We start from the raw sequence: 26,399 nt of genomic DNA, 5'->3' as shown, positions 1-26,399 counted from the left end.
ATGGACTAGGGATTAAATGAACACAGGGAATCCACCGAAAACTCATCTGTATGACACTGTGATCTACTTTACATACTTAATTATCCTTCCATTTGTCAGCAATAATCGTAGATCATTATCTTTTGCTCTCCATTCAGGTACCGTGGAAGATGGCTGGAGATGTTTGTTAAATTTTCCATTCAGTTTAGAGCTCAAGATGTCCTTAAAGTATAAAAACAGAATTGAACTTAGCATCTGCCCTCAAACGTGCCTGCCTGACAAAAGAAATGCAGTATACTGCTACCTTCCTCCATGGCCCTGAATCCCAAGCTGTGCTAGGCAGCCCCCTAGGCCAGGGGATACACAACGTGTGGCACTAAAGCTATGTGGTTCCTAAAACCAAAGCATAAATATGGTTTATCTTTCTGTAGGGCCATTGACAATAAAACACATTCTATAAAGCAGAATGTAAAATTTACATAAAGTGAATTTAAAGACATTTCACTCTTGCGGAAAGCTGAAAAGCTAGAAAAGCAGTGCCTTAATGTATTTTAATTCTCATTTCCTTGCTTCTTCCTGCAAAGCACTAGTCCCTCCCAGTCATCCTATTCTTGACCTAATCTCTAGTCTTCCCAAGAGGCACCATCAGCAACTCACAGACCACCACCCTGCCATCACGAGGGACAAAGGCCACTGTGTGACATAAAAGAACAACAGTAGCTGGTTTTTAATAGAGAGTATTTCCTTTTGGTGGTGATTTTTTTCTTTAGTAATAAATAGAACCTTTCATAATAAGCTACGTCTTTTCCAGAGGGCTATCGGTTAAAAAGGTTTAGAACAACAAAAGCTTAAAATAGTATCAATACAATTACATAAAAATGTAAAATATTTGTTACAATTCCTACGGAACTTCTTTAAATATTTTAAGTCAGAAGTACTTTTTTCTTATTCATTTTAAATTATTCCTATCTTTTACTTAGGATGTAAATTGATGGGTGATCTGCATCTCATCACAAACTCATTACCATGTTTTACAAAGGTCCGCCCTCTCCCCTTTGTCCATTGTGCCAGCATTTCTCTGACAGTTTCTCTGGGTTTATTCTGACCGTCTTCCTGTCCAACAGGCCCCCATGCTGGTGCTGTTGAGTCAGGGATAGGCTTTCTGCAACTGCTTTTCCCTCTGTTTCCTCAAATCTTTGTATCCACCTGACTTCTTCCAGTGTTTGTCAGCTCAAATGCCACCCCACCTGAGAGGCCCTCTGACGGCCCCAGCTAAAGTAGCCAGCCATGCACCAGGCCCTTTATTCTCTTGCTCTACTGTTTGTTCTGGCTTCCTTTATAATACTTGTTATCTGAAATTACAACATTTTAGTATATGCCTCATGTTCCATCCTTCCAACTTGAGCTAGGATGGAAGCCACACAATAGCAGAGACTTAAGTTTCGCTCACTCCAGTATCTTTTTCAGAGCCTAGAAGAGCACAGGGCATTTGGTAAACAATAAACATGTCCGTAGATAAATGAGATCTATTCATCCTACTTCTACACCGATGCCTACAAAGCTGAATGAAGCCTGTTCCCTGTCATAAGCATCAGTACTGTTGACCCCTACAACGCTAAGCAAAGATTAGAAAACAAGAATGGCCACACTCTTCTTTTTATGACCCTTCTAAAGAACTTGCAGGAACAGCCAAGTCTCTTTCTGTAACAATGAAACATAATACTTGCCTCTTCCCACGGACACATCTCTAACCTTCTGAGGACCTCCCTTGTATGGAGCTCTAGGATGTCTAGATTAGAAGGAGTTCGGACATTATGATCTCGAAGTTTCCTCATCTTTCGTCGGGAATGATATGGGGAAGTTGCTTCATTTGAGGATCGTGAAACTGGACACACAGTAGGAATTCCCTGAGATTTAACTGGTTTGCCATTTTCCTCCTTTAAGAATGAAATTCAGAGTGTTTTTATGACAAGGCCACCATATATACCTGACTAAACAGTCAGCCACAAAAACATTTTAGAAAACAAAAACCATTCAGTTCGATCATGTAAAAAACAAAGACCAAATCACAACACTCCTAAGACTCAACATAAGCTTTGCTGAGACCATTATTCCCCTCACTCCCCCATGTAATATACTGTGAACGTATTTCTTTGATTTCAAATACCATTTTGAAAGCTAGGTTGTGTTCCACTGTATAGATATAGCATAATTTATTGACCTAATACCCACTGGTAGTTATTACAGTCTGCTTCCAGTTCTTTCCTATGATAAGCATTTTTTCACACATACATATTTGCATAAATCAGCAACTGTTTTTTAAACCAAAGTCACCCATCTATGTAGTTTTAACAATTAACTCTATAAAACGTATCATGAAAAGCAGTTGTCTCCTCTTCCCCATCCCTGATTCCCATCCTCTTGAGGTAACCACTTGCAAGTTTCTTTTTATTGTAGTGACATCCACGTGATTTTGCACCACATATATGGTAATATATACGTAACTTACCATTTTAACATTTTTAAGCGTACAGTTCGTGGCAGTAAGTACAGTCACATTGTGATGCAACCATCACCACCATCCACCTCCAGAACCTCTTAATCTTCCCAAACTTAAACTCTGTACCCATCAAATACAGTAACTCCCCATTCCTCCTCAGCACCGGCCCCTGGCAATCACCATTCTACTTTCTCAATGAATTTGACTGTTCTCGGAACTTCATGTAAGTGGAACCACACAACAGTAGTATCTTTGTGACTGGCTTATTTCACTGAACACGGTATCTTGAAGGTTCATCCACAGTGTGGCATGTGTCAGAATTCCCTTCTTTCTCAAGGCTGAGTAATAGTCCCAGGTGTGTATGTGATGTCTATACCACTCTTTGTTCACCCATCCATCCATGATGGACAGCTGGGCTGCTTCCACCTTTGGGCTGCGTAAATGATGCTACTATGAACGTGCATGAAAACCCTGCTTTCAATCCTTTGGGACATATACCCAGCACTTCCAACTCTTGTAGCTGTTTTGGTGCTGGTGGTGTTGTTTGTTCAGTTATTTGCCCACAAATTTCTAATCACGTTATTTCTTGATTTTTCAAGAAAAGAAACACTTTTCAAGAAACACTTTTCAAAAAGAAACACTTTTCAAGAAAAGAAACACTTCTCAAAAAAGAAACACTTTTTTAAAGTGTTATTTCTTGATTTTTCAGCTTTAGATATTACTGAATTCCTACTACGCAAGATGAAGTTTTAATCCTTGTACACTTTTCCTAAATGTACACATATTTCCTCTTCCTTCAGTAAACTGGACTCAGTGAAAATTACGTGACTGAGGGCCACGACTTATTACATTTCCTTTCTTTTACATCCTTTGACTCTCCCTTGAATTTATATTTGTCTCACCCTCTGCTTTGTTTTCTATGTACTTATCACTAACTGATCTCAAAATTCTCCACTGGAAGAATATTCAAACACATTAGGTAATCTATCAATTTTATATTTTTCTTTAGTGACATGCCTCCTGGACAGGAACACCAGCTAAAGTACAAGATGCTCAGCTAAATTTGAATTTCAGATTAACAACAAATATAGAGCCCTTCATTCTCCTGATCCATCCTTGGCTGGTTGCTCATCAAAAACCCTTCCTGACCTGCCACTTAAAACTGCAACCCCCACCCACTTAAAACTGCATTCCACCACTTAAAATTGCAACCCCCACCACCATCTCTGGCTGTCACTCTCTATCTTTTCCCCTTCTTTATTTTTCTTCATAGCATTTGTTAATTCCGGATACATTAAAGTATTTATGGCTAGCCTCTTCCTACTCAGCTCCATATGGGCACGGCCTCTGTTTTCTTCAGTGTTCTATACCCATCTTAGATGGACACAGCACACAGTAGGTATTCTGTTTGTTGGAAGAATTCCGGAGCTCCTTCTTTTGTTGGTGTTATTTACTTCCTCTCTTTTGGAACAGCACCTAAGAGTTTCCTGAGAAGGGGTACATGGGAGGCAAACCTTTTGAAATCCTGCCTCTTTGTCATCTTTATTTTATTTTTTTTTTTTATTTTATTTTTTATTTTTTTATTTTTTTAAAGGAGAACATTTTCAACGTTTATTTATTTTTGGGACAGAGAGAGACAGAGCATGAACGGGGGAGGGGCAGAGAGAGAGGGAGACACAGGATCGGAAACAGGCTCCAGGCTCTGAGCCATCAGCCCAGAGCCCGACGCGGGGCTCGAACTCACGGACCGCGAGATCGTGACCTGGCTGAAGTCGGACGCCTAACCGACTGCGCCACCCAGGCGCCCCCTGTCATCTTTATTTTAAAGTATGGCTGGCTGAATACAGACTTTTGTAGGCTGACATCGCTCCCATCACCCTCTTCCCCCAGAATGTTAAAAGACTTTGCTTCACTGTCTTCTAGTTCTACAGTGTCACTGTTGAGCAGTCTGATATTATTCTGATTCCTAATGCGTTATTTCCTAACGCTTTTTAGAATCTACTCTGTTACATGTATTCTAAAATGTGACCACTATGGGCCTTGGCATAGGTCTTTTCTCACCTAGTGTACTCAGCATTCTGTAGGGTCTCAATCTAGGACCTTGTGTCCTTGAATTCTAAAACATTTTCTTGGATTACTCCTCTGATAATCTCCTTATTTTCTACGTTATCTCTTTCTGGACTTTCTATTATTTTGATGGTGACTATGTAAAATGACCTTCTAATTGTTCTGTCCTATTTGGCCTTTTTAAATTTAATTTTATTTTTTAACTTTATGGCAGATTTTTCCCAACTTTATCTTCCAGTGATTTTGCTAAATATTATTTCTATTATATTTCTAATTTCCAAGAACCCCTTTCCTTTCTTCTTTAAATATTCTTTGTTATAGCCACCTGTTCTTTTCTCATGGAAGCAATATTTATTTACTCTCTTCTCTCGAAGATATCAATTATATTTGGGTTTGGGCCTAAAGATTTGTTTGTTTATTGGTTGTTGTTTCCTTCAAATACTTTTTTTTTTCTTTTTCTCTTTTATTTTTTGTCTTTGCCTTCAAAACTCTTCTTGGTTCTCCATGCATTTTAAAAGAGAAAGCATTTATTTCTTTATTTAAAAAAAATGTCTTTTAAATGTTTATTTTTGAAGGAGAGAGAGAGAGAGGGAGACACAGAATCTGAAGCAGGCTCCAGGCCCTGAGCTGTCAGCACAGAGCCCGACGTGGGGCTTGAACTCATGGACCGCGAGATCATGACCTGAGTCGAAGTCGGACGCCCAACCGAGCCACCCATACACCCCAAAAGAGAAAGCATAATTAAAAAGCTAATTGGTTTCAAGAAATTGTGGCAAGAGAACTAGATAAATATGTAGGGGGAAAATAATGCCTTAATTTACCTTATGCTATACATGAAAATTCAAGATTGCCCATGTACCCAAATGTAAAAGCTTCCAGGAAAAAAGAAAGTACCTTCAAATCTTGGGGTGGACAAAGATTTCTTAGAGTGGACGCAAAAAAAATATTATAAAAGAAAACAAATTTATAAATTGGACTTCTTCAAAATTAAAAATTTCTGCTCATAAAAAGACACTATTAAGAGAATGAAAAGAGGGGCGCCTGGGTGGCGCAGTCGGTTAAGCGTCCGACTTCAGCCAGGTCACGATCTCGCGGTCCGTGAGTTCGAGCCCCGCGTCAGGCTCTGGGCTGATGGCTCGGAGCCTGGAGCCTGTTTCCGATTCTGTGTCTCCCTCTCTCTCTGCCCCTCCCCCGTTCATGCTCTGTCTCTCTCTGTCCCAAAAAAAAAAAAAAAAAAAAAAAAAAAGTTGAAAAAAAAATTAAAAAAAAAAAGAGAATGAAAAGATAAGCCACAGGCTGTGGGTAAATATTCACTATATTCATCATATATGAACACAGGCATGCCAAAGGACAAAGAACTTGTGTCTAAGAGCCTGGGGGGCTCAGTCGGTTAAGCCTCCGACTCTTGATTTCAGCCCAGGTCATGGTCCCAGGCCATGGAATCAAGCCCCACATCAGGTTCCACGTTGAGCCTGGAGCCTGCTTGGAATTCTCTCTCTTCCTCTCTCTGCCCTTCCCCCAAATAAATAAATTTTATTTATAATAAATAAACATTTTTTAAAAAGAACTTGTGTCCTCTCAAAATAAATAAACATTAAAAAAAAAGAATTTGTGTCCAAGATATATAATGAACTCCTACTAATCAATAATAAAAACAATATAATTTCTTAAATGGGCAAAAACTTCCAACAGATACTTCATAAGAAAAGATATATAAACAGCCATGTACAAGAAAAGCCACTCAACATCATTAGTCGTCAGGAAAATGCAAATTAACACCACAATGAAACAGTATTTCATATCTCTGGGAAAGCAAAAATTAAAAAGACAGAAAACCCCAAATATATAGCAAGAATATGGAACAACTACAAGTCCTATACCTTAGTGGTGACAGTGGCACAACCACTTTGGAAAACGGTCTGACAGATTCTTATAAAGTGGAAATTCACTTACCCTATGACTTGGTAACTCTACTCCCAGATACTTACCCTCCCCCTCAAATGAAAACATATATTTACCACAAAAAGACATACAACGTTGTTTATAACAGTTTAATTCATACCGACCACATCCATATGTAACCCAAATATCCATCAACAGAAGAATGGAAAGCAAATCATGGTATATTCATTCAATGAAATACCACTCAGCAACCACAAAACAGCTACTGGCTGATGCAACAACACGGATGAATCTCAAAAGCATTAAGCTGAAAGAAGCCAGACACAAAAATAGTATGCACTACATGGTCGCCTTTATTTGAAATTCAAGAACAGGCAAACTAATTCATGATGAGAGCCACAGAGGTCTGAATGGTGGTGGCTTTTATTAGTCAGATTATATTGGGGAGAAAGGACTTTCTGGGATGACAAAAATGATTTCTGTATCTCAGTTGCAGTATTGGTTACACAACTGCCTGTTTTTGTCAAAACTCGAACTGTACTTTTATGATCTGTGCATTTGACTGTATGTAAAAAGAAAAAAGCTAATTGGGAGCTCTGTGTAAGTAGGGCTTTGTCAATTGGTGGGTTTCACTGTAGGAAGCTGCCTGAGTTGTTCCATTCAGGAAGGTTTCAAACGGTCACTATCAGCGGATCTTCTTCCTGGCCTGGGAGGTATAGGCCAGGGTGCCAGCGTTTGGAGAGTCGGGTGGAAAAAGAATCATTCACTGTAGACTGTCACTTAATCCCCTTGTTTTCAGTATGTACCCACGTCCCTCAGCTGGGTTCAGTGTCCCCAAGTCCAGTCTCAAGTCCAACCTTGCAAACCACTAAATCCCTAGTTTTCTACATGTGTTAAGACAGGGATTTGGAGATTAATTCATTTCTTAAACAGACCTGTAATCAATCCTGTTCTCAATCCCACCTCCACTCTGATATTCAGAGGGTCCTAGCTCCCTAATTCCCGAGCTTTTTGAAGGTTCTCCTGTACAAGTAAGACCTGCTTCTGGGCTTCACCCACTGCCCACACAGATTTTGGCTCTCTCAAGCTTGTTAAATTGGTGATCACTTGTATACTTCTTTCCAGCTTCCAAAATCATGCTGGAGTTCATTTCTATTATTCTCCTTGTCTTCAGGAATATCGTTTTTATTCTTTTACTATCATTTTGGCTCCAAGAGGTGAGAGCAATAAGTAGGTATGGTCAACATATCAAGTTTAATTAGAATCCTCTTCTTTACTGGATTAAGTGCAAGTGCTCAGCTAAGGGATATGCCACTTAGAAAGCGCAAGCTAATTTACACTTCCTGACCAGCAGGACAAGAATACAGAATTTTATCTTTGCCAATTAGATGAACGATCATTTGGAATCATAAATTATTTGGCAAAATATGGCTGAATACTTTTTCACATACTGAGAATCTTTTTCATATTTTTATTGGATTGGCCATTTCTATTCTTTAGTGAGATACCTGTTTATTTTCTTGGCACATTTTTCTACAGTCATTTTGCTGCCTTCTATACTCTCAACCCTTCAATTTAAACAACAACAACAACAACAACAACAACAACAGCACTTTGCTGGCTATTTTTGCCCCATTATGCTTCCAGATAGATCTCACCATTTTAAATTTGTAATATCAATTTGGAATTGACATATTTCAGAAATGACATTTATTCAATTGTTATTTCACCTCCCTTACTAAAGATTTATAGTTTTTTTTTCATATAGACCCACACCTTTCTTTCTTTAAAAATCTTTTAAATGTTTATTTATTTTTAAAAGAGAGAGAGAGAGCGAGAACAAGCATGCACTTGAGTGGGGAAGGGGCACAGAGGCAGGGGACAGAGGATCTGAAGCAGGCTCTGCACTGACAGGAGAGAGCACAATGCAGGTCTCAAACTTGGGAACTATGACGTCATGACCTGAGCCAAAGTCAGATGCTCAACCAACTGACGCACCCAGGTGCCCCTAGACCCACATCTCCTTTCTTATGGAGTTTATTCTTAGTTTTGGTTATCACACATGAGATTTATGCATTTATGTATCTACACATATATTTAAGATTATATATGTGACTCTTGATTTCAAAATCTATCTCTATGCATAAATAAATAAAATCTTTTTATTGCAATTACCACCACTCTTTAAAAGCGGAAAATATTTTTCCACTGTATCGGAACACATTGAGAATTATATAAAATATTCTATCCGAGGATATTAAACACAGCATTTCATTGTTTCTTAGATGTATACCTCTTTCCATTCCCCAAACACAGCCTGAATCTAAGCTGTTAAATTACCACTTAGCCTCCATTCCTCCACTTAATTTCCTTTCACTTCGAGCGAGACACTAACAGAACCACCTTGTTGAAGAATTACTTTAATTAAAATCCCCTTTAATACCGAAAATAGTTTTCTAATTAAACAATTAAAACAACTAATCTCACATTTTATGGGCTTTTATCAAGGGGGGGTTACCAACCCAAGTTGCTCTAATACTTCAGTCACGTGGGTCTCCTTGCCTTTCCCCACCAGTAGCATCCCTCTTTCCCAACGAGCCTGACCTGGCTCGACTCACCTGACATTTTGTCTCTTTCTCTAATTACTTAACACATACTCATCTCTGCATAGCAGAAAGGAATGGGATCTGAAATTTTTTTTATTTTGTATTTTTTTATTCTTGGAGTAAGCTGAAGAAATTCAAGTAACCTGGTAACCACTTCTTTATTTCTTCATTATGATATAATACTCTAAATTTCTCTGTAGAAGCTTGGAAGCCTGAGAACCTGAGACTCCTTCCAAGACACAGCTCATTCTATTTCATCTAAGAGTATAAGTGCTTTCCAATGTTTGTAATGTCACGGTAGCTGCGTTTGCTTCTCAAAGCAGACAGTAACCAAGCATTCAGTTGACAGTTTCTACTCTTACCTCTATTGCGCGAATTACTTTTGAAAGTTCTTTAATAAGATGTCCAGGTCTGACGTTGTCTGGGATCTCAAAGGCATGTTCAGATACAAGCTGGATTCGGATTAACAAAGATAAGACAACCAAAGTTATTTACACTTTAATAAGTGAAAACTAATTTACTAAACAAATTTTGGATTCTCTAAGCGAAATACTAATAAGCCAGGTCTCAGAGTTCACAGAGTTGGTATAATACTCTTTAAGGAGAGCCTTATTAGCATGAAATCCTCTTAGCTCAAGTTAAAGATGGACTATCTTACAGTGAGTTTTGCTTTACACTGAGAAGTAACCTTGTACTCTATCCCTCAAAGCCCACTGTAATTCTAACTACTACTATAATTAGGAAAGTTAAGTCTAGCATTTAATTCATAGTATATAAGGATTTGTAAGTAGGAACACAGGGACTAAAATAATCCTATTTCCTATAGGAGGTCTAATCTGAATAAGTTTTTGAAACTTCTTTTCTAATTTAATAGGAAAAAGATTGCATCAGTAGGACAGACGCATTGCTGAGAAACCCCATCTATCCAACTGCAGACTACTGCCATAATTTCTTATGTCTGTTTCTAAATCTTAACTGTTGTTAAGAACATTTTGATTCTTCAGATGCATTTGATAAACCAGTTTTTACTTTTGCTTTACATCTTCTCCTTGGTTTTAGCATAACTTGTTAAAACAAACTAGGAACAACAGTAACCGCAAGTGCTAACTATGTGCCAGGCAAGGTACTGCACTGTTAAGCGCTTGAGGGTGTTAACTCATTCATCCTTTCACCAACGCTATGACAGAGCTAGTACTATTCTCACTTTACATTTGAGGGAAAGAATGCACAGGGGTTCGCTAGTTTATTAGTAGCATAGCTGAGATTTGAATCCAAACATCTGACTCCGGAGTCCATGCTCCCGACCACTAGACTAAGCTGCCTCTCATCCTAGAGCAAGGTTAACAGGCGGTTAAACGCAAACATCATGCTTTTAAAAGAGCACTTCGAATGTGATGAATAAACAGGATTTATTATTAATGAATTTCACTGTACATCAAAATCACTTACAAAGTTTGTTAAAAACAGAGGTTCAGATCCCACCACCAATCTATTTAATCAGTATCTCTTAGGGAGGATCCAGGGAGTTTGTTTTTAGGGAGCTCTAAAGGCGATTCTGACAAATACGGGAGTTTGAGAAGAACTTATCTCAAGTCTTCAGCAGGAAACAAATTACACAGTTTTTGCCACATATCCTTTATTTTGTTATGATATGGTTGTACGGTTTTGTAATCTGTTTACACTTTTATGTGTCATCTAGACGATGACGTCTCTGACAGGGGAAGACACAACTTTCTCTTTCCTGAATGCTTCCACAGTGCCTTGCTCTAGAGGGTATATAGCGATGATAATACAGTGAAAAGAAGTGAAAAAAAATTATTGGAAGGGTAACCTATTAATTATTGTCTCCAGTATCTCTTAAGAGCAGAATTTTTATTTCAAGTAGGCATTCAAAAAATTAATATGGGAATGTATTTTCATCAGCTCACATATATATCACTTATTAAAGAGTTGCATGTCAAGTTACAGAGGGGAATAAAGATGGCAAGTCCCTGTTCTTCAAAAGCTCATAAACCTAGTGAAGGGGATGTGAATATGTTACTTTACAGACATTACTTTGAAGTCCACCGGCATAAGAAAGATGCTACTAAGCATAAGGGTAGGACACACAGCTTCCAATTGGGGAGCTGGGATGACCTCTTGGAGGCAGCAGGACTCCAATGCAAACAGACCACATTTTAGTGAAAATGGAAGCTCCTGCTTGAACCTTGACCTCCCTTTTCCTTCATTTTTACAGAAGTCTAGCAGATGGATGAGAGTACTTTGCGATTACAGAGCCCCAGCTTTAGTCCAAGACCCTCCGGTATTCTTGGGCAAGTCATATACAACTCTTTGAACCTCAGCTTCTCCATATGTAAGACAGGGATAAGGAGAGCATCACAGCCTCACAGAGTTGCTCTGAGAGCTAAATGGGATTATGGATATAAAGACTAAGCACAGCGATTAGCACACGATACGAGTTCAAAGTTATTTATTATCGTTCTGTATCTACATGTTCTTTTCTCAGCATCTTAAATATATTTGAATTGTTTTCTTTTCAGGCTAAAGATTAAAGAAGTACTTAGGTACTCTATCCTCATCAGCGTAAACACAAGCCAGGACATCTGTGCACCACGTATGATAAAACGCACGTCGTACTGAAAGCGTCCATTCCCTTGACCATGCCACTCAAAGTGCTGCCGCGGCAGCATCGGGACTCGCGCTTTGGATCTTGCCATAGAAACAGTAGCCATCGTTTCCCCAAAGGAAACTACTTACTTCTTTCTTCATCCATAATTTTAAAGCAGCATGCAGTGCCTTCACTCCCTGTACCAGGTATGTTTGAGGCTGGAAACCGTCTTCTCTCAGCTCTGTGGGAAGGGAAGCGGAGCGGGGAAGGGAGTTACAACGGAGAAAAGGGCTAACTTCAGACGCTGAGCAACCACCGACTATCAGAGTGCGTAACTTCCAAGTTACCAGAGAGGAAAAAAGTGAAACAAAAGGCAAGAAAGAAAAAGAAATGGAATTACATTTAAGCATAGTTGTACTAGGTGCTCCAGGCAAAAAGAAGCTCACACAGTGCTGAGGAAGGGACAAATCATGAAATAATGTCATATGGATCGACTCACGTGAACTCTAAAAACGGAAAACATTGTGCTATTTTATCACTTGTGACAGAGGTGATAAAACGAAGAAAAGGATTATCACAAAAGTCAGGACAGTGGTTCTCTCTAGAAGGGAAGGTGGGGGAGCGGTGGGAAAAATAACTGGACGTTTCAAACGTCTTGGCAAGGCTGTTTATGCTCTCCAGGTGAGCCTTGTAATTATTTAAACTGTTAAGCCCGTGCACTCTACACAGTGTGTGTTGTCTACACAGTCAGCTATAGGCATGACATATTTCATGATTATAAAGGTAAACACACCACACACACATGCGCATACCTTTTCCGAGTCTTTAAACCAAACTAATTATCTAAAACTCACACAAAATGTATTCTATTTATGTATGATATGGTCTAAAATTTGGGTAAGGTGAACCAAAAGCAAAAGGTTTTACTTCTGTCCAGTGGCTAATTTAGTTACACAAGTCCAAAATTAGTTCATTGCTGTATTATTACTGACACTAAACACAATTAAGTTTCATACAATCTATCCTCATTTTACCCATCATATAAGCCTAATAACAGTCTGAGAGCTGGTAAGTAACAGGCCCCGATGGCAAGTTAAAAGGTCAGGGGTGAAAGGACATAATGTGGGGTGACAAGACCACCATTCCCGCTTCCAGGATTGAATGCCTAGGATGATGAGCAATTGGTACAACGGCCACTTGGCCCCAGCCTTAGTGGGATTTGATGGCCTCGCTCGTGTTGCCGGCTATCCTATCCCATACTGATCCTGTACTGATGAAATAAAAATATTTAAAAACTTGAGCTACCAATATCCGTTTATAGTAAATCTTTTTAAGTCTTTAATGTACAGGGCCATGTTTTCAATCAGACCTCTGTATTTCTGAACTCTCAATGGCCTGAAACAAAGGCTAAATCAATATTCTAAGCAATTTGCTGTTTGTGGGTGCAAGAGGAACAGCAAGATTTTGTCTTTCAGATAAATTTTTTAATTTGTTCCAAAAAGTTGATTGATGAACCTGTCTTGGACATTAGGAAAAAATACCACTTGAGGCGCCTGGGTGACTCAAATGGTTAAGTGTCCTACTTTGGCTCAGGTCATGATCTTGCAGTCCGCAGGTTCGAGCCCCACACTGGGCCCTCTGCTGTCAGCATGGAGCCCGCTTCAGATCATCTGTCCCCCTCTCTCTCTCTGCCCCTCTGCTTGTGTGCTCTCTCTCAAAAGTAAATAAACATTAAAAAAAAAAAAAGGAAAAGCATCACTCGAGGGCTGGGTGTATGTTAGTGAGAAAAGACGGAAAAAGACTCTGAACTTTCTGAGTACTGAATTGCCAATCTCTTATCTGGAGAATTCAGTAACAGGGTTTTATTTCCAAAAACCAAGGACATTTATAAACATTTTTATAAGTACTTGTAAGTGTTCCTATTTATGTAGGCTTCTACTACCCAGTACTTTACTGGAAACCACACACGGCAACTCTATGTATGGTCCACCGGGAGATTCCTGCCGTCCAGACATCAAGGCATGCTCACTGAAGATGAGGTGGGGCTCAGCCTCACCAAAACCTGAAAACACTCAATGAGTCAGGGATTTAGGATTAGGATGCGTTTCTGGAGACTGGTCTTGTGGAGAAAGCACCCATTCCTCTTCATCCATGGTCTCCTTCCTCCATCATATATATGACGGTATACCTGCACCACATTAAGACATCTACCTCCACTGCTGCAAATGTGGGAAGGAGCCCTACTGTTCTTTTTTTCCTTTCAAAGAGAGGGAGGTTGTGGGTGTGGGTGTGTGTGTGTGTGTGTGTGTGTGTGTGTGTCTTGAGGAAAGAAACATAAATGAGTTTTATCATTTAATTCTGTGCATTCTATCCTGGGAAATTATTGATTGTTTCTTTTCATTTTACCTTTTATTCTTGTGCAACTTTTAAATGGAGAAAGAAACAAATGTTTAGAACAGACTTTACCGTTTGTTTTCATCTGTTTTTCTGAGAGTTAATTTTTTTTTAATGTTTATTTATTTTTGAGAGAAGGCAAGTCAGGGAGGAGCAGACAGAGACAGAGGATCTCGACAAGGGGCCTGAACTCACCAACCATGTGATCATGACCTGAGCTGAAGTCAGACACTTAACCCACTGAGCCACCCAGGCGCCCCCTTCTGAGAGTTAATTTAATAGCACAATTTACAAACTGACTAGAAAAGTCAGACAACACAAAAACCAGACAAACTGTATTGTCATGAGCACAAGTGAGAACATGGATAAAAGTAGACATGACAATCTGTGCCAAACTTGACTGCTCAAAGATTATTAAACCAAAGATAAAACACCAAAATATGAAATTCCACATTAAAAAAGTTGCTTCTAAGATTAAATTTTTTTTAACATCTATTTATTTTTGAGAGACAGAAAGAGACAGCACAAGCAGGGGAGGGGCAGAGAGAGAGGGAGACACAGAATCCTAAGCAGTTCCAAGCTCTGAGCTGTCAGCACAGAGCCTGACGCGGGGCTTGAACCCACAAACCGTGAGATCAGGACCTAAGCCCAAGTCGGAGGCTTAACTGACTGAGTCACCCAGGTGCCTGGTAGCTTCTAAGTTTAAATAAAAGAATTTCCCCTTCCCAAAAAACATTTTTTCAACAACAGACTCATAGCTTGACACTCAGCTGTTTTGTGCTAACAGGGACCTGAAACTGGCCAGCCTAATCGTCATTAAGGGCAATGAAACAGGTGCTACCTGATTCTTTCAGGACATAAAAAATTCACATTACAGTAACAGTCTCTTAGCTTAAACTCCATTTTTGTGAGGGAGGCCCTTTTACATGCCTGACAGTGTGTGCAGGCTACTAGAGTCCAAGGTGAAATGAACATTTTTCAGTATAACCTATGCTGTTCTGCTACAGCTCTTCATATATCTGATTTTTAAGGCCACGGACTAGAGACTCCGATTTGCTAAAAAGGTTCTTGGCAGGGAGAAATCGTGCATTTCAAAAGCCAAATAGGGGCAACAGTTACACCATAATAAAAAAGGGCCTTTCTCTCAGTGGCTTTCAGTGGAATTTACAAACATCATACATCATAATGTGAAGATTAGTAATTACCTTTCAAGGTTTCCAGCAAATTTTTGGCTACAAACCAACATATGGCTTCAAAGAAAGGGAATTTGAAAAGATCTGGTGTTTTTAGCCTTTTTTCCATCTCATAACACCTAAATAAAATTTGAAGAAATTTAGTATTAATATTAGCATTTCAAAGTTAAATGGAGGCAACCAACTCAAGGAAAATAAAAGCAAGCAGGCCACAACACATAAGCCCTATCAAGTAGGGTGTATTACTAAGCACTGCTTCATTTGAGTAAGAATGAACTGTGATCTTATCCAGGTCTGACTGACCGTAACAAAAGTACACTGAAGAATAACACCGGTCTTCCAGAAGATCAGAACCTCGGAATTTGTATCCCAGTTTTGGTAGAAGGAATTTTATAAGGGTTCCACCGTAATAAGTAAAATAGTATGCTTAGAAGAGAGCTCCCTGTGTTGGACAACACTGCAACACCCACTCAGGGAGTTTTCTTCAGGCTCTACTAAGCATTCAGGTTCAAGGACACAATCGGCGCTGGTCAAGGTGAGAAGACAGGAACCACAGCTTGTCACAGTGTCAGTCTTCCGTGGGAGTCCTGGCAGCAGTCCATATAGCCAGGAGCCATCTTTCCCCCAGGGACAGTTCAGGTAAAGAAACAAGATTCACATCTGACAGGTGTGTAAGGTGCCCTGGCTTAGAGCTTCCTGACCCGTAAGAGCCAGTATTTCTGTAGTAACTCCAAGGACACATAGCTTCCAAGTTCCCCGTGGGTATGCCAAATTACAAGAGTCACCACTTTCAGGAAAGCCCAAAGATATGGCTTCCTACTAGTTCTCCCAGTCGTGATGCAGTTACTCAATCAGAAATCATTTTACCATAAGCAGTGAATGTAGCCTGGTAACATTCTACTCTCTTCAGGCTACCAAGGGGAACAGAGGCATCCAAAGGTCAAATTCTCAGAGAGAAGGGGAAACAGCTGCTAATCCTTTACCCACAGCAAAACTAAAGCAGGTGTTCAGCAATACTAACCTAGAATTACTTTCCCCCAGCACCGTCACACCTGAGCCTGAGGGATTTGGTTCATCTCCCTTATTGTAAAAACAGTCAAAGGAGAGGACCCACCCATTTTTATAAAATTTTGAAATTCAGGGATACATTTAGTCTCAAACTGAATAAATGATTCTTTTTGTTTTTAGAGTTGAAATACATCAAGGAACCTTCCTGACAAAATTTGTAGATAATACATTTGTTTAAAGGTCCTATTTCTAATAATTTCTCAGGGCCTTTCTTCGTGAGATTTCAATTAAAATATATTGCTGAATTTATTTTTTGGAAACTTTAAAACAATGCCCTATTTAAGAAAAAACAAAAGATCCTTTAAATTACTGATGACACAAACCTGAGCTGCATGCCAATGTTAAGGTTGTGCAGAAAGTTCCCTCCAAAAGCCATACAGTCCTGAGATGTGAGCACAGCATGTATCCACCCTGAAACAGTTAAAAGAACATAAAGCAGTGATCTTTCAATATTTAAACCAAACAAATGTGCTATCTATCTGGGAAACAAGAAACTCACAATATCAACATCAGTTTACTTCATACTCCGCCCGAGCTAGAGAAGTTAATGTCTATTATGATCTACAGATACATTCATTTAAGTATCCATTAAATGCCTATTATATGCCAGATTCTGTGCTGAGTTGGAGGAAACAAACGCATCGATCCAATCAAACAAAATCATGGTACAGGATAGGTGATGGTTTTTGTGGTTATTGCCGTTTTCGTTTTTTAGTTTAAAAACACAACCCAACTTCACATTGAAGATTTGACACCGAGAGTAGTCAAATGTGGCTAGAATGAGCTGAGCACATGTCTATGAAATGAACCTGGGACTGGCTGAGCACGTCCCTCCTCTAGGGTCATCCTGAAACGAGTGGTGCCTTAGGGACTAAGCAGAGGAGCAAGAGTAGAACTCAGCTGGAGGCCTGGCTCTAAGAAGAAAAAGGTAGATCACCCACATTTCATTATGGAAGGTTATGGTCCTATAAATATAAATGTTGACAATCAAAATGAGGTCTTTTTTTTCCCCACAAAAATGTTTTGAAAGTAAGAATCATTTCTAAGAGATGATGCCTAACTTTTGAAAAAATATGCATATGCTGAACATAAAGCCTTGATATAAATATAAATATATACACACGTTTGCACGTAAAAATCAGCTACTAAAATAGAACCCATTTTCTTTATATTTTTCATTTTTTGATCTCTCATCATGCTGCAACACAACATGAAAAAAACTCTTTTTTTCATTAAAAAATTTTTTAACGTTTATTTATCATTGAGAGACAGAGAGACAGAGCATGAGCATGGGAGGGGCAGACACAGAATCTGAAGCAGGATCCAGGCTCTGAGCTGTCAGCACAGAGCCTGACGCAGGGCTCGAACTCACAAACCAGGAGATCATGACCTGAGCCGAAGTCAGACGCTTAACCGACTAAGCCACCCAGGTGCCCTGAAAAAAACTTCTTTAAAGACTTTCATGTGGTGCCCATTTGTGTGCTCAAAGGCACACAAAGCCTTGAGCTTCACCCTGAAATCACAAATTAGAAATTTTTGTCAGCTACGAATCCTATATATACATCAGTGGTTCTCCACAGAGGCAGCACTGTCTATAAAGGATGTTTGGGGAAGTTTGGAGGACCTTTTTTGATTGTCTCAGTGATCAGGAGGCACCACTGTCATTTCATGAAGGAGAGCCAGGGATGCAATGAGCAGGCCACTCCACGCAGTAAGAAACTGTCCTGTCCTGCACTAGTCAGGACTCTCTCCTGGGCACTCATACAGGTACAAAATCTGCCATTAACTGTTGAAGTCTAGAAACTGTAAGTCCATTATATATGTAAACAGTATTTTTTGCACATTTGGCACAATTTCCCAGGAATACAACCTACTCTGTAAATTGAAGGAAAGTATAGTTTGTTTGAAAGTTTATCAGCTGCCAGCTACCCTGGAAAAAAGCAACAGTCCCTACGGTAATGGTTCTCAAAGTGTGGTCCCCTGACCAGCAGCATCAGCATCAATTGGGAACCTGTCAGAAATGCAAATTCTCAGCCCCCCTTCCCAGATCTACTAAATCAGAACTGCTGGGGATGAGGCCTAGCAATCTGAGTTTTAACAAGCCTTCCAGGTGATTCTAATGCTCAGTGATATCTGAGAACCATTAATCTACACCAATGCTAAAGAATTTCAGTTGCCAATCATGCGCTTGTCTGAACAGGCACATATAAAATTGTATTTTACTATAAATTACTTTTTAATTTCTTCTTTCTATTCTAGTTAGAGCACTACATTTTGGGGGAAATTATTGGTTGCTGGAGGTTATATCATCAAAGAATATGAATTCAAGATTTTGAAGAGGGCATAACAAAATATTTGTTATAAAAGGGTGCCCTGGGAAGAGGATTGAAGGGAGGAGCTGAACCCACTCACAATAAAAATATTGATACTCATCGAGATTTCTAAATTCTGGCAGTTCTAGGCATTTATTCTTCATTTATTCAATACATATTTATTATTATATACACCAGAGGCAAGGCAACAAAGCCAGACCTGCGGCGACAGATCCCTGTGAACTCTGCAGCCATTAAGGAAGGTCACCCACATCAGAAAAACATACTTCTCAAAACCACTGGCTTGGAGAGTCCATACCCTGCATTCAGTCACAACTCAAAGTGACTGACCTGATACCTATACTTGAGGTTATAGCTAAGGCTGGTATTCAATCCCTTCCCAGGGTCCCTCAAAATATACCCGCTGTCTCCAGAATGTCCCAGGACAGCAGCCCAGATTCTTAAAGCAGACTTGGCCTTCGGCAGCAATGTAGAGCCGACTAATTAAAATTGAAAGGGTGTCATCAAAATTTCAAAATTTTGTGGAAAGGACATTACAACGAACATATAAAGAAAGTGAAAAGATAAGCCACACAATAGGAGAGTCACCTGCAAATCACATATCTGGATATATCTAGATCATATATCTAGTATACAGAATAGATCAAGAACACTTAAAACTCAACAATAAAAAGACAAATAACCCAACTTAAAAATGGGCAGAGGATATGAATAGACATTTCTCCAAAGAGATACAAATAGCCACATTAAGCACAAGAAAAAAGTTCAGCATCACTACTCATTAAGGAAATGCAAATCAAAACCATAATAAGATACCATTACTTCACACCTACTAGAACAGTCAAAATAAAAAAGATAATTACAGCGTTGGTATAGACGTGGAGAAATCAGAACATGTGTACATTGCTGGTGGGAATGTAAAATGGTACAACCATCTGGAAAACAGTTTAGCAGTTCCTCAAAAAGTTAAACGTCATAAACTGTATATTCCATTACTAGGTATATATATATAACCAAAGAGAAATGAAAACATAGCTCCACACAAAAACTTGTACACAAATGTTCAAAGCATCACAATTCATAATAGCCAAAAAGCGGAAACAACCCAATGTCCATCAACTGACAAATGGATAAGCAAAATGTGGTATATCTTTATCATTTGTCCATAAAAACTAATGAAGCACTCATGTGCTACAACATGGATGAACCTAGTAAACATTATGCTAACTAAAAGAAGCTAAATACAAAAGGCCATGCACCCCGCATATTATATATGAAATGTCCAGAACAGGCAAATCCAAAGAGACAGGAAGTACATTAAGCGGTTGCCAGGGGCTCGGCGGGGGGGGGGGGGGGGGGGGGGGGGGTTGGGGAATGCCAACTAATTGGTACAGGGTTTCTTTTTGAGGTGATGAAATGTTCTGGAAGTGGTATGGGTCACAACTTTGTTAATCTACTAAAAACCACTCACTCTTATATGTTAAAAGGATAAATATCATGGTTTGTGAATTTTATCTGAATAAAAATTAAAATGAAGGCAAATGACAAAAAACACAATTCTGAAACAGGTCCTAACTACAAGAGAAGCCCTCTAACGGACAAAGCAGTGAAAAGTCTAAAATCAGGATTATCTCTCAGGCTATGCAAAGCTACTTTCCAAGCATGTTAAAGCCAGAGGTTCTAATAAAAAGCCAGCTTCATGTGACTGAGTATCAACCATGGGGTACGGGAATGGGATTAAAGCCTTACCTGTAGGAACAAATAATGTATGTCCCTGCTTTACCACACATTTGTAGCACTTATCCACTTTATCTCCAAAGAACACCTCACTCTGGGTCACAGATGAACTCCAAGACTCATAGAGTGCCAAGTTTTCATCTGTTGGTTTTATCAAATAGAAAATCTTCTCACCCTAGAAGGAAGCAATCACACTAGTTTTGAAGAAAAAAAAAAGCACCATTCTTAAGACGCCCTACAGTGATGCAATTTTCCAGTACAACGATCTAAGTTAAATTACATAATTATCAGATTTTTTAGGCTCAAAAGGACACCTTTCACAAACCTGATCAATAGCTCTTGCCCTTAATAAACATCTTCACAAAAGCTAAAACTCCTCCTCTCCCCCGCCAAAATCCGAGCAGAAGTCAGTAAGACAGCATCGGAGAAGCAGTTAGAAGAGAGGAGGGTAAAGAATCATGAACATCTTACTGATCTCATTTTCAAAGTATGCAAGTAAATACATGTTAACAGGCCCAGGTCACAGAGAGGCATCTCTGCAAACTCTGCCCTTGCCCCTAAGATCTACAATATGATTATTTTTAAAGGCCTGTAAATAAACTTCGTTTCATCAACTAACCCTTTGCCTTCTCCTAGAGAAAAGGAACAGAAGCTCAAGGACACAGCATCAAATACAGTCCAGAGCATCACAGATGCACAGGCATTGTATATAGATGAAGATGTGGTTCTTGACCAGCACTGTCCAACAGAACTGTGTGTGATGATAGAAATGTTTTTTATCTGTGCTATCCAATACACGAGTCATAAGCCACATGTGGCTGCTGAGTACTTGAAATGTGGCTAGTGCAAATAAGGAACTGAATTTTAAATTGTATTTAATTATTATTACTTAAATTTCGCCACGTGTGGCCAGTGGCTACTGTACCAAACAATGCAATTCTAGCTAAAGCAAGGTGAATATAAGCTGCCAAGAAAAAATAGCAGCTTTGTGGGCATTCCCAATTTATCCAACTAGCTGTCCTGGCCTGCCCTTAAGATCAGAAGCAATTACTACTGTAATTTTGCTATAATCAGGTATTTGATTCAGGGATTAACTGATCATTGACTAGGAGAAAGAGGAAACAGAGACAAAAGGCTAAAAGAGACCAACTTATAAGATGGAGACAAAAAAAAAAAAGGAATCTAAATATAAATTAAAAACTCATGGTGGCCCCTCCATTACTTGAGACTTAAAAACCAACAACATAATACTTAAAGGTAAAATGATAGATCCTACTTAAAAAGCACAAAAACTTCCCCCTTTACAAATGTCATTTATAGCAAACGAATGCATTCCTGGAAAAACAAGATTATGTGTTTCTGGCAATAAGGGAACAGAGAAATATACCAATCTTACCCAGAGGACATGGTACCAAACTGAAGTTCCCCCAAAGTCAATATGGAAATCTGTGTAGCTGTCTTGAACTCCCATTAAGCAATATTTCTGAACAAATGGCTTGGGAAAAACTGAATCATCTGGCCAATAATTTTCCACCCAGGACAGTTTTCTGGCTATATCAGGGACCTCCACCAATTCAGACATCCTTTAAAAAAAAACAAACACACGCATATACATATACCCACGTCATGCAAATGAGTTCTTAAAATTTCATCCCCCATCTCAACCCAAACCAAGAAATTAACTGGAACTCAAGGTTAACACCAATAAAGTTTAAAATTCATCGTATTTCTAAATATTCTCTGTGTGTGCCAAAGCAAAATGCACAACATTGCTATCACTGGACCACTTTAGAAGTAATAATTATAGTTCTTACTAAAATAAATGTATCATTTAACTACATTCAGCTAACACTGAGAAGACTAAACCAAAATGTCCAGAACTACTCACTTTGTATCTGAAAATTCAAGGCTGATCACATTTAACACTTTTGGTCTGTTAGGATTCATGAAGTATTTAACATAATTGTGAAGTGTCATTTTGCTGTCTGCCTGCCTTGCCACATCAATGACATCTATCACTTTGTCACCACCTGCAGAGAAAAATTATAGTCTTATTATCGGGCTTAAGAGTTACATCAATAGATGCCCTAAACAAAAATATTTAAAAGACCATATTCACTTCAGCCAGCTATAAAACTACATAGCCTAGACAAAGAATCTGCCTGTATTCTTGCTTTTTAAGTCCAACTGGAACTTTTGAAAAAGGGGGCAGTTTTTGAGGGAAAGAATAAAGCAATGAAGACAGAGTTACTCATTAACACTGAGTGTGAAAACCTAAATGTTTACAAAGTTTTCCATACGCTAGTGATTTTTCGTGTGCAGCTCATACTGACAAAAATGCATTCTATTGGTACGTGCAAAGTGCACCACATGCTCGGATTCTCCATTTCCTCACGCATAAAATGAGCGGACTGACTTCCTCCTTTCACTTCTACAACTTCTTTGAGAAGTATCTTCTATAAGATTCTATCATTTAGAAAAACCAATCAGTCTCTGCGGAACTAGTGAGCAAGGTAACCACAACAGACAATTTCTGCTTGCCAGGTAGGGTCTCCTCTTCTAATATTCTGCTTCAAGAAAAAAGCCAGCGGTTAGGAAGCAAAAATCAGTTCCTATTAGTGCATGTGAGAGGAGTTGTGAATTGGGATTAATTTATAACTTTCCTATAAAACCATGAGCTGTCGCCTGCACACCAGTGCACTGTCCCCCCAGGAAGCATCACCAGTTCTGCAATGTGCTACAGGACAAGCGGAATTCAAAACACGGCAATAACCAATCTGAAAAAGAATTCAAATAAATGCCATCTTCTTACTTTAACTTTAAAGTATTACCTAGTAGACTTTATTTTATACTTCAGAGGCAATACGATTGTTAACCAAGGCATCTTGCAGTGCTGAAAAGGAAGCTATCCAGTCATTTGAATATTTTGTCGCTAGCCACTGACTCTACAGTGCTATTTATGCAAACAGGTTCAGGTTAAACCTCAGCCTCATCCCCTGATTCATCAAATAACTCAAAATTAGCTGAATGTGAAGTCATGACATTTAACCGGGTTTCCTCAGTGAAACAGTTATCAATAAAAACTGTCAACCAGCAGCTCAATAAAAGAAGAAGTCCTCAGACATTTCAGACTCAGGAGATAATGTATCACAGTAAATGTACAATTCTGAGTCAAGGGAGATTTGAGATCTAACCCTCAAAAAATCTCTATCTACAGCTGACAAGGAATGAGATCTACAGAGTCAGTTTTATCTATAAATAGCATGATGAGAAGGAACAAAATGACTGAAAATGTCAAGAAGATGGCAAGACATAAATGGTTTTCCCTCCTGTTTCTTAAGCCTTTCTGGGCCTCAACATCACAAATGGAGTCCATACATCATTAAGTGGCAATATCATCAAGTCGTTAATATAAAAACAGCCTTGAAAATGGTCTCCTCTTTTTTCTAGTCTTTCTCTACACACAGGAGGCCACTACAACACCAGGACCCAGAGATTCCTCTCTGAATGAACCCGTCCGGCTTCCCAGTGTCTTTCTTAGTATTTACAGTTACACCTCAGTTACGTTTTTCCTAAGCAAGTACCAGAGAATTTGATGACAAAAAAAAGCAGCATGGTGAGCCTGAGTAAATAAGAATAGATAACATTGTTTCATTCTGTTTTCCTGGTAATTGTAGGTCTGCTGAGAAGAAATAGTTTTCAATATAGGTGATACTGAATTTCACTTTTCCTGACCCAGAAAACTGAACTAAATTAACATCTCCTCACTGAACTTCTCATGTTATTAGGACAATACCACTATTACTTTTACCGCATTTTCCCAAGTACTTAAAGGAATCAAGTGCGTACCTACATAGCGTTCCACATCCATGACTGAAAAAGCAGGTGGAGGGAGCCTGAGTCCCAGGTCATCTAATTTGGGGACCATAATAGGAACTTCAAATCCATGTTTCTCCAAGTATCTTTGTGTCAGCTGGCTGCCATGCATCTTTACAATGATTTCATCGGCACTAAGGAAAACATAAGGATGAAATGTCATCTTTGTTGTTAAGTTCAGTTTTAAAAAAATAGTCTGGTAATGGGTTAATTCATACACTGCATTATTGTCCATATCAGCAGTTCTCAACCTGTCGTACCGAATTCTCCATTCTATAAAAAATGTTTTTATAAAGTCTCTTTTACTACCCTAAAGTAAAATTCATAATTAGTCCAATACATATAATTGGAAAAATACAGATGTATTGTATTAGATGCCTTCACTAACACAAGAGAAAAAAATTACAGCAAAATATATATATTTCAAGATGTAAATGTTTAGGAAAACTATGCTAGAAGAGAGAATATAATAATAGGGTGATTACGATTTGTTGTAATGAGTGGCTGAATTTAAAAAAGTAACTAGATCAGAAGCCACTCAACACAAGTCGTGTAGGAAATCAGAAGAGCAAAAGGGAAGGGGCACATCAGAATAAAAATTAGTGTCAGGATAAGTAAAACAGATCAGATTCCATCTGGCTATAAAATTCTACATAAATACTTGTCAGACATTTCAAAGTCTCATGGCCATAGAACAATTCACTGCTGTCCTGCACAACACAGGCAGACTGGCTCTCACAGTCCCTGCCCACTGAGACAAACGTCCAGAATGAACTCCTGACTTAAATGATCTGGTACCACAAGTATTTCATAAGTTCCAGTAAGCAGTCACCTTAAGCCACTAAAAAAGGATAACCCCACACGCCCTCTCTGATGATTAACACTCCACAGGCATTACACTTAAGTGTGGTTTGCCCCTTTTCACTGTCCTCTCTCTTGCCATAAATTGAAGATCTCCTTAAGGGAAGTTCTAGATTTTATCTCCCAATTGCTCCCAGAATGCAGCTGCCGTACATTCAAGTAAGTGCAACCCTTGCATTATAGGTTAGATCACAAGAGTTTCCATTTACACAACGAGACCTTAACCGTCTTGATGTCATCTGTGGCTTAGCCGTCAAAGAGAAGACAAGAGGTACCAGTTCTCTGAATTACTGGCTCTGTCCACCCTCTCAATAAGAAAAGGTCGGTTTGAGGCTCCCCAAAATGAGATAGACTTTTCCTGGATAGTCTTACATTTGGAGGGTGTAGATCTCCTTCACCGGACTCACTGAGTTCTGTACTACCTTCTACTCCCCCCCACCCCCCAGTTTCCCTCCTTCCCCAACCTCTGACAATCAAACACTTCCTTGAACTCCAACCTAAAGGAGAATTTCGAATCACTTGTACACCCTGATCTTTAACGTTTGGTGTTTTACTTCCCCTGTTGATCAAAAATACATAAACACAAGTGCTTAAAAACACAGTTTTTTTTTTAAACCTATTAAAATCTAGTACTTGCAAGAGAAAAAAACTGGTGACAAACTACACATGTATCACAGAGGGACAGTTAAGTAAATTATGGCGAATATACACAACTGCATACTACACAGCAGTTAAGGAGGGAGGTACATTTTTGTACACATAGAGAAAGACACAAATGAAATATAATAGAATTAAGCTGCACATCATTTGCATAACATAACCCCACTTAAAAAATTAGATGCAGGGGCGCCTGGGTGGCGCAGTCGGTTAAGCCTCCGACTTCAGCCAGGTCAAGATCTCACGGTCCGTGAGTTCGAGCCCCGCGTCGGGCTCTGGGCTGATGGCTCAGAGCCTGGAGCCTGTTTCCGATTCTGTGTCTCCCTCTCTCTCTGCCCCTCCCCCGTTCATGCTCTGTCTCTCTCTGTCCCAAAAATAAATAAACGTTGAAAAAAAAATTAAAAAAAAAAAAAATTAGATGCATATATATTTATATATTCATACATCTATATACTAAAATACTTTATTTTATTTATTTATAAGTTTATTTTGGGAGAGAACACACACACACGAGCTGGGGAGGGGCAGAGAGAGACAGAGAGGGAAAGACAGAATTCCAAGCAGACTCCACGCCATCAGTGCGGAGCCTGACACAGGGCTCAAACCCACAAACCATGA

At 39.1% G+C, this 26,399-nt stretch overlaps 1 protein-coding gene across 1 annotated transcript in view; it reads right to left on the bottom strand.

Moving 5' to 3' along the window:
• KDM7A (lysine demethylase 7A) overlaps positions 1 to 26,399 on the bottom strand; it is an 81,781-nt gene that overhangs the window by 11,684 nt on the left and 43,698 nt on the right. Inside the window, exons 4-13 of the mRNA XM_086688758.1 lie at positions 24,237 to 24,397; positions 22,276 to 22,417; positions 21,784 to 21,970; positions 20,400 to 20,562; positions 16,641 to 16,728; positions 15,262 to 15,368; positions 11,812 to 11,903; positions 9,417 to 9,506; positions 1,707 to 1,916; positions 77 to 201 (exon numbers count right to left, since the gene is read on the bottom strand). Of these exons, the coding sequence (XP_086544884.1) occupies positions 77 to 201; positions 1,707 to 1,916; positions 9,417 to 9,506; positions 11,812 to 11,903; positions 15,262 to 15,368; positions 16,641 to 16,728; positions 20,400 to 20,562; positions 21,784 to 21,970; positions 22,276 to 22,417; positions 24,237 to 24,397 (1,365 nt within the window). The remainder of the gene's footprint in view (positions 1 to 76; positions 202 to 1,706; positions 1,917 to 9,416; positions 9,507 to 11,811; positions 11,904 to 15,261; positions 15,369 to 16,640; positions 16,729 to 20,399; positions 20,563 to 21,783; positions 21,971 to 22,275; positions 22,418 to 24,236; positions 24,398 to 26,399) is intronic.

This window comes from Puma concolor, chromosome A2, assembly GCF_028749965.1.
Source record: "Puma concolor isolate L17-30 chromosome A2, mPumCon1.1.hap2, whole genome shotgun sequence".
In the NCBI taxonomy this organism is placed as follows: Eukaryota; Metazoa; Chordata; class Mammalia; order Carnivora; family Felidae; genus Puma; species Puma concolor.
Note: the sequence above shows the minus strand (reverse complement) of the source record. Positions and strands in the feature narration are given on the sequence as shown.